The following is a 13,178-nucleotide window of genomic DNA, read 5'->3' on the forward strand; positions in this document are numbered from 1 at the left end:
AGCCACGGAAACACAACAGCGCATACTTAGTGACCAGATCTGCGGTTTCTGAGGGGGCTGTGCGACAAGACGTTGGAGAGTGAGAGCATACCCGAGAAATGGAGAAGTGCTCTTTTTTAGAACGAGGAAGAAGTGCAAAACGATGGAAACTACAGAGGAATGAAGCAGATGAGTCACAGAATGAAGTTATGGGAAAGAGGAGTGGAACGCTAGACTGAGGTCAGCAGAGAATATTTGTGAATGACAGTTTGGTTTGATGCAAAGAAAGGGAACCACAGATTCAGTATTTGCTCTGAAAATGCTTCTGGAGAGAATAGAAACGGTCGGAATTTGGTCTTTGGAGATTTGAAGAAAGTCTATACAAGATTCAGGAAGAGGATCCGAGTTTGTGACAGAGAAGAACACTGGAGCTGTTCAGTACATGGATGAGGTGTAACATGTGTAGGTGTAACAGAGGAGTTGTTTCTATGGTGATGGACACACTGATAGATGAGGTTAGACAGGAATCATGATGTTTGCAGATGACACTGTGATCTATCACATAGCCATAAACAACATCTGAATATATCCAACCATGTACTCAAAAAAGTAAATTTACAACAAAAGGTTTTGTTCAGAACCTACACAGAGGCCACTGTACTGATCACAAGCCTCTTCTTGGACTTTTTATGAAGTCAAATGGAATTTCCTCCCAAAGGAGAGTGCAGCACTGGGCACGCTCTTTCCCAACATATCAGCATCAACATTTGAACAGGGTAGGCAGTGAATATGCAAATGCTGGTGCTTCCAGTGGACTTCCTCTTCCTGTCCCTCCAAGTCAGACCTGGTTACGGCCAGAGGCTGTGTTTTCTGTTAGACAAACGGTCGTTCCAGTGACGACAACGCGGACCAAACCAAGAACTTTACATGAAAGTCATTTACAGTCAAACTGGACCTTCTCCGATGTTCTCTCTGCAGCGTCTGCCATCACTTTGTGGGTGATGAGATGCACGCCCACACAACCAGAACACTCAATTTACACAAATTCAAAGAGTTGCACCATGGAGTTTTACTTTCTATTGTTTTGCATAAAGCTGGTTTCTATTTACACCTGCTAACCTCAAGAGTGGGGGGGGGTGGAGGTGTAGTTCTACAATGATACTAACGGGGAGAAGTGAACTAAATCTACGTTTTTGGCTTGAAGTGATAAAAAATGTCATGCTAATACAAATTACGCAAACTTTATAACCATAGGCGTTACAACACGTGAAAAAAACGCAGAAATTCAATTTTGTGATAAATCTTTTGAGTTAATTTGGGTGGAAACGGCTTCCTACAATATGTCTATTATTCTCTAAATCTTTCCCTTTATTCTTAAATATGCCCAAAATAAAACAAAAGCGTCCTAAAGAATATCTAATACTATGTTAACACAGTTGACTTTTCCAATGAAAATTCTGTATCAGGGGTGTCCAGAGTCAGTCCTTGAGGGCTGGCCTCCAGCTGCTTCTCCAGAGAGCCTGCTTTATCTGCTGCTGATTACCTGGATCAGGTGTGTTTGGCCATTAAGGAGCTTTAATGGCAGGTTGGTTGAAAACAAGCCCTTGAGGACTGACTGACACCCCTGGACTCCATAAACATGCATATATAAACATTTTGAGCTTCTGTGTTCAAAACTTTTGTGTTTGTGTCACTGCTCTACTTTTTAAGTCTGTTCTTGGGCTCTACATACAAAACGTGGCTATTGAACCTGTGCTGAAAGTTAAACCAGCTGATCAGGGAGTTGGATTTGGTAGTGACGAATGGGTAGCATCCTTTTCAAAATACGAAAGGGCCAACTGTCCAAAAGCCTGAATCAAGATCCACAAGATTAGCACCGCTTCGACATTTCCCAACTAACTTCTTCCAACTGTGAGTACATGCCAGCGCATTCTCACTCCCTACTCGTCATTTATGGATGTATGGTTTGGGCCCCTTCCAAGTCACTTTCTGACGTTTTGGGTGTCCCCAACTCATCCCAACCTCTGGGCCGTGAACCGGTACTGGCCACAGATGCTAATCAGGGGTCCCCAATCCTCAGGACACGGAATGGTACTGGTACCCTAACCCAGTACCAGTATCGCATCCGGTACTGCGTCCCTAGCAGTGGCGGGCCGTGCATTTCACACCTAGGCCTTCAGTAGTGCTCCATCCGAATCAATCCAACCCTCAATAACTATTTTGTGGCAATAAAACTTCTACTGCAGGTACAACTGCCACATACACACCAAAAGCAGCAACAATAACCTGATAAAATTTAATATTATGTAGGGAGATAGCAAAATTTTACTCACCAAAAATCCAGATTATTTAAACACAAAATCCATCCTTTCTAACCTCAAGAAGATTTCAATCACTCGGTCGTGCAGAATCCGTGCGTTTCGCAGCAGATGGAAAGTGTTCCGTGGCTGTTATAAGCTGGAAAAGGCTGCATGCGGGAAATGTTCTGGTATTCCTGAAGCCTCTCGTGGTCCAGGAGGGAGACAAACATCAGTTTTTGTGATCGATCAAGGTCTGTGTCTGGAAAATAATATTTGCGCGAGGATTTTGCGCTGCACGCGCCCGCGGTGCGTTCAGGAGCCTCGTAGATTTCAGCTTCACTCCCGCTCAATGGAGTCACGGAACTCCTTTACCCGTGCCAGACAAAACTGTGCCACAACTTTACCCAGACATTCATTTTCCACCAAAAATCAGACGATGAGACGCTTTCCACTGGTAACATCTTCAAACCTGACACGCCGCTCCTCGGCACCTGTGTCCGTCACATAACGCAGAACCAGAGCGAGCTGCGAGCTGTCCAATCAAAGCTCGTGAAAATGATGACGTTTCCGTGCGCCTGCTAGCTGGCCTTGGTGTCGCCTACTCCAAATCTGATTGGTTGAAGCAACAGTTTGGTCGACAATTATTTTATGCTACAGGGCCCGCAGAACTGATTGTGAAGGCCTCCGGGCAGATTTCTTTGACCCTAGCAACAAATGGTGCTGCAATGTGATTGGTTAATGCTTAAATAGGAAAATACACGTCTGGAAGCAGCGCAACCAGGGAGACAGCAATGAAAGGACGAAGACAGAGCATTTGGAATTATAGAATACGTATTCACGGAAATAAATAATAATTAATATCAGTCTGTGATTCAGATATTTTTAGGCCAGCAGAGAAGGCCTTGCAGGCCCTGACGGCCCGCCACTGGTCCCTAGGGTTGGGGACTTGTGATTAGCATCTGTGGCACTGGCACGCCCAAAAACAGCGACTTGGAGACACCAAAAATGTCAAAAAGTGACGTGGAGGGGGCCGAACTATACGTCCATACATGACGGTTTGGGAATGAGAATGTGTGTTATATGTGCTACTATCGAGTAGTAACAATCCAATGTGAACATTTTGTGCTAAAATCGTGTTCAAAAACTAACATTCAGCTCGTTCTTGAACGTGACACACATGTCAAGGTATGTATGTAGCTTTACTTTAGTGGCAAAGAAAGTTGATTTGACCTGTTCTACCAGTAAATCATTGAATCTGAGCTTCGTCGATGGGTTTTTGCTGTCACTATGTACACAAAAATCTGAGAGGTATGAATCTTGAGTTTACTAAAGTACCATTGACCAGTGTTTCTAGAACTAGAACTGCACCATTTTCTGCTCCTCGAAGTTATTGCTTTAGGTCTTAGTTTGATTTGTTCATCATTGCCTGAAGTGGAACTTTTGGCTCCTAGTTAATATATCAAGGAGCAATAGAAGATATATTTTTCCCACTGTCATCTTGTTTTTTCCCTTGAGTTAGTTCCTGGTGACGCTGCAACGCTTAACAACCTGCTTGATGTGAACAGACTGCAGCTGTATCATCCAAACCTATTGAGTCCGGCTTGGGGAAATTCACTCCATTGTGGATTGTAGTGGGTAGAGCTGAATTTGAATGTAAACAAATGTTTTACTCTTGAACTCCCTTCATTTGAATGTGGCAGTGGAAGAATTAATAACACTCACGGTGGCCAACCACAGCATTAAAAACAGCCAAAAAACAATATTGATTCAGACACTTCCTGTCAGGTTGAGCTGTAAATGTCTTGTTTTTTGTTACGTACTGCAGAGCCGATGGAGTCTGAGCAAACGTCTGCTGCTTTAAATAGAGCGGTTGAAACATTTGCCTATAACTGATTTAGAGTAACTGCAGTGGGGCGTGTCGGTTGAAGACAGACGGGGGTGGGGGGGCAGAAGGAGGCAAACGCTGAACCAGATGTTAGGAGGAAGTTGCGTGAATACAGTTTTTATTCAGATGTACTTCCCCTACTTTATGGACTCTGGGCAGTATACTTGTGTGAAACACTTCAAGTACGTTTACACAAGCGTCAGTCATAATCCCGGACATTTACATTGACACATTTTAACGATGTCTTATTGGGAAAGTTTCATCTGGATGTGTTGTGAGTTGTACCTCATTGCTGGATCATACCAAAGACTCTAAAAATTCATTAGTTGGACACTCAGAAACTAGAGATTGGTTGGAGATTTTAGCCCCGACGCGACTGCAGCTCAGCTTACCTCTCCCACTGCGCCCGACGAAGCGCAGGTCATTGAACCGAGCCACTTGGCTCTTGATGGCCGCCGTGGCGTTTCGAAGCTCGGCCGAGTAGTTCTCATCGTTTCCAGCCATCACCGTCACCAAGGTGCCGTCGGGGATGTCGCCAAGGGCGACCACCTGGTGACATGGTAGCATATTAAAGTGTTAAAAGCCAAAGCGCCAATCACTAAACATAAAACAGGAGTTAGAACTAGATCCATGTATTCATGCGTCGTCTAACGCTGCTCACAGTAGAGTAAATGATTCACTGATGGCATCAGATTTGGTCTGTGTATATGTAAATGCTGAAAGCGTTGGGATTTTATCAACACATATGAACATGGAGGTCACATGTTCATGCGCACTACCAGTCAAACGTTTGGGCGCACTTCAAGTGAATGCATAAGCATACAAAATATACACATGGATTCATAAATACACATGTATAGTCTGAACACGAAATACCCCAACACAAACACACTCAAGCACCTAATTCAACATCAGGATTTAAGCAGTGAATGCAGCAGCCAAAACACATCACACCAATATCTAATACTACTTTTAAGGCCAGTGATTTGAACTGAACTTCATGAAATCAACTGTTATGGTTTCACAAACGCCACCTACAGTATGTACATCTGCCGTTCTTTGCTACCATGCTCCATGAAACGGTTTAAATCTTTATTCTACATGAGATGCTCTACGAAATATTCAGAATAATTGTAGGGAGTATTGTAAGTCAGTAAAGGCCATAAATGACGTCACACATGAATGACAACTGTAGCTTTTAGAGTATTTTAACATCAAATAATACTTTGTTCTGTCTTGTTTATACATTTAATCTCTATAAATTAGGTATGTTCTCATGTTCTTGTGACTACAACTCACCTTAAAACGTTTAAGATAATTTACATACCAAAGTAAAGTTTACATTTTTACACACTTTAGAAAAGAAGGCTGAAGTTAGGGACATTTCTGAATGTTCAACAATATTTACTCTGCAGAGGGCTTGATCTGGTGCTGGAGGGTTTTAGGTTGTCATGAGCTTCACTTCCACTGAGTGATCCGGTCCGGTCCGGTAAGGAGTGGTACAGCATGGTCCAGTTAGTTCTCCACTCTATCAAGCCTCACTTCCACTGAGTTATCATGGGACATGAGTGGTGTAGACTGCTAGCGTGTGGCTAGCATTTCTCCACTGACCTGTTGCTGTTGTTTGCAGGCATTTACAAAATAAACTCGTGACCAAAAGAGAACACAGGAACCAGAATGTTTCCAAACGTCGGAAACGTTAGCTTAAATGAGCGCTATGCTGGTGCTATTTAATGTCGTCATCACTTTCTGCCAATCAACATCTGGTTACAGCGGCTCCGTCTCAATCCTCTGTTCTATTTTTCTATGGACCTACAACAGGTAGGAGGTAAGGTTCGGTACTGCCTGTGGGTCCATTGAACAATAGAAACCATAAAAATACCGGACCGTTCCGGGCTACGTAGTGGAAACGAGGCTGTAGAGAGGAGTGGCCACATTTAAGGGGAGCGCAGGTGAGTCTTGCAGTTCACTTAAGGCTAAGAATGGAACGTACCATTGTTGTGGACAAAGTGTAAGGTGAAGTCTTCAATAGGCTCACAGAAAATTCAACGAGTTATGATGAATAGGTGATGGTGTCGTGTGGTGCCCTCACACCACACTCTAGCCGTTAATAAAACTTTAGTCTCAAACCTCCTTACTGCTAGATACATGCTGTCTGCGGGGGAAAATTGGCAAACCTAAACACGTGAATGGTAGGATTTGGGGGTTCGACGATGTATCTTGACTTCTTCAACCTTTTTCATTGATACTTTGCCCGTAAATAAATAAAAAGGAAATCTATGTGTTCACTAAGAGGTCTATGACTATTAAATGAGGGCTACCTGTGTGCCCCGTACAGGTTTGCTCATTTTTCACCCACAAACGGCAAGTATTCACCTGTAATGGCAGTTGTGACAAAGATTTGACTAAAATGACATTAAAAGGACGTTAATGTCTTCTTTGCTAAAATACAAATATAGACCGTCGCTCTATGACCACATGGTTACATTGTCCATTGCCTGGAATAATATATAGATGGGCATAACAAACACACCCACCCAGGAACATCACCTTTAAACTACAATGACCATTCTAAAGCACGTCGTGATCCACCAGGGCGGGAATAACCCACCCTTGAGAGTGCAGTGTGAATTTAAATCCGTAAATCATTTACTCAAAATGCTTCAACTGAAAATATTGGAGCCAAATATCCTGAAAGTTTCCATTTGAGAAATAATTAAAACTATGTAAGAAAATGTCTCAATTTTTCATTTCAAATTTGGTTCTTCATGTAATACATAAGAACAGTACATAGTGTGTAAACTCCTCTATGTTATGTTGTGTAAATATACCACCTAATCTAATTAATGGACATAAAAAAATTAATCTAAGTTACCACTTAAGTGGAGCTTTTCTAAAAATGTTGTGTCCTAACAAGATATTTATTATGAAATTCCTCCGAATTAAACTCCTCAACCAACAGAAGGATTATGTATTATTGCTGTAGCAACATCTGCTGGAGCTCTCATCATATTCTCTCTTTTCTCTTAAGTTACAGATTCACTGGGCTTGTGTCGCATGTTCATGAATGCATGTTTAGCACATCCATGAGCGCCTTTAACCCTATAGTGTTCACACTAGAAAGGCAGGGAGGGGCTTCTTCTTTCGGTTTCTCTACTGTTTCCTAGTGCATGTCTACCTACAGTTGGCAGAGGATCAATGTGAAATGGTGCAGATCTAGCAAATTCTATTCCGATATATGAATGTCAAAGAACTCCGGCCAAGCACAAGCTGCAGTTATTAACTTCTCCTTTGTGATCTCCTTCCGTGGATTACAAAGGACGCCATCCATACGTTTCAGCCGGGTTTAACTTTAGACTTGTGTTCAGTAACTGTACAGCTTGAAACTGGTTGTAGAAACTTGGGTAGCTATGGAAGAACTCGAGAGTTTTGAACATGGTGGCCCAAAACGTGCTTTCACACAGACTTTTCATTGAAGTGGCTGCTTGAACGTGTGTTGTTGAGGGCGGTGTGATCGCTGTATCGTCTGAGTACTTGTGGACATGACAGCTGCCAGGTTTGTAGCAAAAGCTCAAGCTTGATTATTTATTTCTGGTAGATGTACTTCTTGATTTTGTTATTTAAACATGTGCAGCAATTCCTATTTGTTTCCTTAATTTAAACTGTGACTCTGAGGGCTCTGCACGAGGATTCCACTGTGCTTCAGTGTAAGCTGATGCATACACTGCAAACGAAAAAGCTTGAACCTTGAAAAGTCACAGTCAGAGCGAGAAGAGAACGTGCCACTTCCTGTCTTTGGAGGTGGTTCTAGGAATGTCAAACCAACACATTCTCGACACTAAACAGTCATATATGGATGTAAGGTTTGGCTCCACTCCCTAGTTTTTTGTTTGGCTGTTCGGTTTTTCATAACATAAAAAAACAAAACAATCAAACCATAAAACGAGCACTTAGAGCATACCCAATTGACAATCGGACATACTTTGTTTTGTATGGAGATCTTAAAATTGTCCAGAGATGAAGCACACAACATAATGAGTACTTTATAAATGAGATGTAACACTTTTCTACTTATTTTGTTCCATGTTTAAAATCCAGTTTTTCCAATATTCAGTGTATTTCTTTGTCTCTGCAACATCACTGACATAAGATATTTCAGTGATTTCTGTAGATTTTAGCGTATGATACTCAGATATATCACTGTAAAGTCAATTGGTAAGTAGGGCTGCCACGATTAGTCGATTAATTGACGACTAATCGACTATTAAAATAGTCAATGACTAATTTAATAGTCGATTAGTCGTTACTTTATATTATATGGAGTATGTCAGAGTGTAGTAAAGAGGAAAGTTATGATGGCATTCTGCTAGATTTATGGACTATTGTGGTATTTTTTCAGTTTTTTTTAGAATATTTTGAAGTTTAGCAAATATTTCAGCTACATGCTAGCTGTCTTAGGTAATTTAGGCTTTTTTCAGTTTTTTAGGCTGTTTTGGAGTTTGGCTAATATTTATACGCTAGCTGTTTTGAATAATTTAAGCTTTTTTTTTTAAGGGTATTTTGAGGTTCATCTATTTTTTTAAGCGACATGATAGCTGTTCTGTCTAACCTAATTTTTTTTCCTTTTTTTTTTTTTGGCTAATGTGGCATTTAAATGACATTTTAGCTAACTATCAACTTCAGCATTTTCAGCTATTTGCCTCAGCAATTTCAGCTATCAGCTTCAGCGTTTTTAGCGATCAACTTCAGCATTTTCAACGGCTAAACTCAGTTTACATACTCTACTATATATCCAGTTTGTACTTAGTTTAAAGCTAATGATGGTTGAGATGTGTGCTTTACATCCAGTTTGCGCATGACCCGATTAGTCAACCATTAAAATAATTGTTTGTGGCTCCACTATAAGTCCTGTCCAGTGATACTTTTTCATTTTTTTCGATAACTTCTGACCAAAAGGGCTTAATCTTCACACATTTCCAGAAAATGTGAAGGTGACCCGCTTCAGTGGTTCTACAGTTCCACGGTACCAGTACCCTAACCCGGTACCGTCTCCGGTACTGCGTCCCATGATTTAACTGGAACAGCAATCATATCAAACAACGATGAGTTGGGGACACCCAAACGTCAAAAAGTGAGGAGGATGGGGCCCGAACCATCCATCCATGACGAGTTGGGAGTGAGAATGTGTGGGTCAAACAGAAGAAGCCTCATTATCACACACAGCCATCGTCACTTTAACGTTAACTTATCAGGAGAGACGGCAGGATGTCTGCTGGCATTTCCTCCTCAGTGAAATAAACATGCATCTTTGTCCAGTCCCGATGTATCGACACGCTCTTATGGGAGTCTTGAGCGTTTCTTAATGTACCAAACTCCCGCTGACTCTAATGCATAATCCCCGATAAATCAATCATGGCAGCAAAGAGCTGCTTTTTCACAAATGTATTTTGTGGGAAAAAAACAGGAAATCTCCCACATTTGAGAAAAGAGGAAACGGACTGCAGCGAGACGGCGAGCGTTCTGCTGCAGATGAAATCAGAGTTTCTGGAAGGTGATTGGGTTCATCTTAGGTCTCGCTCATTAACACAGCCACTAAACAACATCGCCGGCCACTTTTAACGGAAATGAAACAGACCTTGAACGCGATGGGCAGCGTCTTGTTGCACCTCCAGTGGGTGGGCAGCATGGAGCACAGGAAGTTGGGGCTGTCGGTCTTCACCAGCTCGCTGGGATGATCGGTGATCACCTGTAATGACGGTACCCATCAGGCATCTCCCCGTCCCTGAGTTTCCCCACCGCGTACCTGCATACCATCCTACCTCCACCATGCGCTCACCCATGCGCAGTTTGCCCACCAGCGCTGCCCCCCGGGCGGCCTCCTGGGCTCCCAGCGGCAGGGCCTCAGACATCTTCCCCCCCGAGGACAGGGACGTGGAGGGAGGCGTGTACCGCCGGGCAGGCGCTGGGTCTGGGGAGAAGGACACGCCCACAAGAGTCACATTTTTACTCTACATCGCAAACAAACCCACAAAAATGTACCTAAAATGAATCAATTTGTTGTAAACTTTACTGGATTGTTCAAAAAATGTATTTTTTTTTAAAAAAACATTGAGTGAATATTGGAATTTCCCCATTAAGGGAATAATAAAGGTTTCTCAATCTTAATCTATGTCACTGGACGTCTGTCGTTGTCCTATTGGCCTCATTTTGCACATATACACGTGACTATGCGTTCATTCATGGATGTGTAAATATGTGTGTATCTATATATGGATATGTGTGTTTTCACTCTTAAAATTGTTCAATTTTGACCCAAACACATAAATATGTCTGTGCATCTCTGTCTTCATTTTTTTATCTGCTGGAAAACGCCCAATCTCAACATTTGTTTTTGTTTGTTACAGTTATGTTAATTGTCTGTTTTCTGAAATTTAAGAAACAAGAGTAAAAAAAAAAAAAATTGGCCTTTCGGTCACACCAGCCTCAGAAAGGCGTGTTCAGGCCACCACTTTCAGTAGCACTCTGTGTAAATGTGCATTTCAGGCTTCTACGTTCAAAATTCTCACATTCCCCATCAGTACACCAGTTTTTAAGTCTGTTTTCAGGCTCTACATATGAAACGCGCATCTATTTAATGCACGTTGCAAGTCAACCAGTTGAGCTTTGGCCAACCAGGGAGTGACATACGTGTAGCGTTCCTTTCAAAACTCGGAAGTACCGACCGACCGCTTAAAATTGATCATGAGGAAGACATAAACAAGTAAAGTTTGAACACCAAGGCCAAATCCAAATTCTTCCCCTGACCCTACAGCTTCTTCCTAACCATCCACTTGTAGGGGTTGAAGTTATAAAACTAATGTTGTTATCCATTTCCAAGCGCTAGCAGCTACATGCTAACGTAGCTGACCGGCGACTATCGATGACGTCATCAACGTCCAAATTTGAAGACAGACTATCTTTCCATATCTCTCTGTTTGGAGGGCTAAATGTAGGGGTAGGAAAAGGCCGTAGGGGTAGAAAAAGACCATTGAGGTAGGAAAAGGTCGTAGGGGTAGGAAAAGGCCATAGGGGTAGAAAAAGGCCGTAGGGGTAGGAAAAGGCCGTAGGGGTAGGAAAAGGCCGTAGGGGTAGGAAAAGGCCGTAGGGGTAGGAAAAGGCCATAGAGGTAGGAAGAGGCCGTAGGGGTAGGGAAAAATTCTGATTCGGCCAAAGTCTTTCAGATATAGGAACATTTTCACCAGATTTTCCCCACTTTGACACTTCACACCAGATCTCTTCCAACAGTGGTTACATGCGCTAGCACCAGTTAGCAATAGTTCAGTGTCAACACAATATGTTAAAAGCACAGAAAGGCCGTTCAGCACATCCAGGAACGTGCAACTCATGTCCAGTGTGTACGTAGCTTTAGTGGTACTGGGCCCTTTAAACATTTATGATCTTCTTTGATAATTTACCTTCAAAAATGTGTTTTTTAGACGAAATTCGTAATCTATTTTTTTAGTTCAACCCCAACCTTTCTTTCACACACTTTTTTTTCAATATATTACACAAAAATATGGGAACAGTTATTTGTACATGAAATTGTACAAACTCAATTCTGAGTTGTAAATGTTTTCATTTTTAAGAGCAAAAACCTGTTTTTATTTGGTTTTAACAAAGATCAAAGGTGTAGAGAGAAAATAAAAATGTTTGAATCTAAAACCAAATCAATTACGAGGTCAGCACAATGTCAAAATGCATCTAAATAAACAGATTAGTAATGTTTATAGGATTTATTCCAAATGTGTCATAACTTATGTTTTTCCTTTAAAGCTTAGAGCCTATTTAAAAGCTTCATATTAAATTGTGAATGAAAAGTATCTCAATGGCAGGTCGGTGTCATACCGACGTGATTGTGAACAAGCGTTAAATAAATTAATAAACAAAAAAAGGAAGGGTTGGATTAAAATGCTGGATTTAAATCCTCTAAGGGTCTGAATTCACGAGGAATGGAGCTCGATGTGTCATGTGACGGTCCTCACTCATCACCAGTCGCTGCTTGATGCCTATGAAAGCACGAATGAAACCACTTCAGCTTCAAAAATACTTTAACTTAGCATCTACATCGTGAGGGAATTTTTTCATAGCTTGAAATATATTCAGGTCTCAAAGGGGTAAGAACTAATTTAAAAAACAAATGTGATAATACAAAGTGTAGACCGACACTAAAACACAGCGTCAACCCGTCCCACACAGTGAAACACACAGTGGTACTAATAACCTAATGTTTCTTCTGAGAAAAAATTATTTAAATTATTATCAAAAATATTAATAAAAGTCCTCATTGAAGGACAGATTGTATTCTGGAAAAAAATAGTTGTAAAACCCGTTCTAGAGCACAGAAAAAGCAGACATCGCAACAATCATCCATCCATGTGCAGCTTTTTTGTTTTGATCATTTCTAGATTGAATTGTCTGAGTTAAAACATTAACACTTTGTCATGTTATTTGAAAGCACCGGTCAGTGTTAGAGACATCTGGACCTTCTCAGCAGGACCTCAAACGCAGCATCAGTTATCAAAATCAAAAACAGTCGCTTCATAATTTCTGTCTTTGCGTAAAATTTTGCTTTAATATTTTTATTTCTTCCAACGTTATTAAATCCAGATATTCATAGAATCTCGTGAATTAAATGAAAGTCTGATAAATTCCCAGATTACACTTTTTAATTTACAGATATTAGTAAAAAAAATAATAATAATAAAAATAGAATAAAGGCTGTTTTCTCAGTTTGAGGTTAAAAAATTACAAAATAAAAGCCTAAAAATACATGTTTTAATAAAGCAAAAATATTTTTAAAAAACAAGCAAAATATATGTTACAATATTTTATGCATAACCCGAAAGCATTAGTGTAACAAATAAATTATAGTTTCTGCAATTGAACTGTCTTTTTATTTTGAAAATTTTTGTTTGTTTCCAGGAGTGAAAAAAAAAGTTTAATTTAAAAAAAATTAAAAATCCTTTTTTTTTTTT

General features: G+C 40.8%; 1 protein-coding gene across 1 annotated transcript in view; it reads right to left on the reverse strand.

Moving 5' to 3' along the window:
- runx1 (RUNX family transcription factor 1) overlaps positions 1–13,178 on the reverse strand; it is a 21,390-nt gene that overhangs the window by 7,124 nt on the left and 1,088 nt on the right. The window contains exons 2-4 of the mRNA XM_024265216.2: positions 9,984–10,132; positions 9,800–9,910; positions 4,557–4,713 (exon numbers count right to left, since the gene is read on the reverse strand). Coding sequence (XP_024120984.1) covers positions 4,557–4,713; positions 9,800–9,910; positions 9,984–10,132 — 417 coding nt within the window. The remainder of the gene's footprint in view (positions 1–4,556; positions 4,714–9,799; positions 9,911–9,983; positions 10,133–13,178) is intronic.

Source organism: Oryzias melastigma, linkage group LG2, assembly GCF_002922805.2.
Source record: "Oryzias melastigma strain HK-1 linkage group LG2, ASM292280v2, whole genome shotgun sequence".
NCBI lineage: Eukaryota > Metazoa > Chordata > Actinopteri > Beloniformes > Adrianichthyidae > Oryzias > Oryzias melastigma.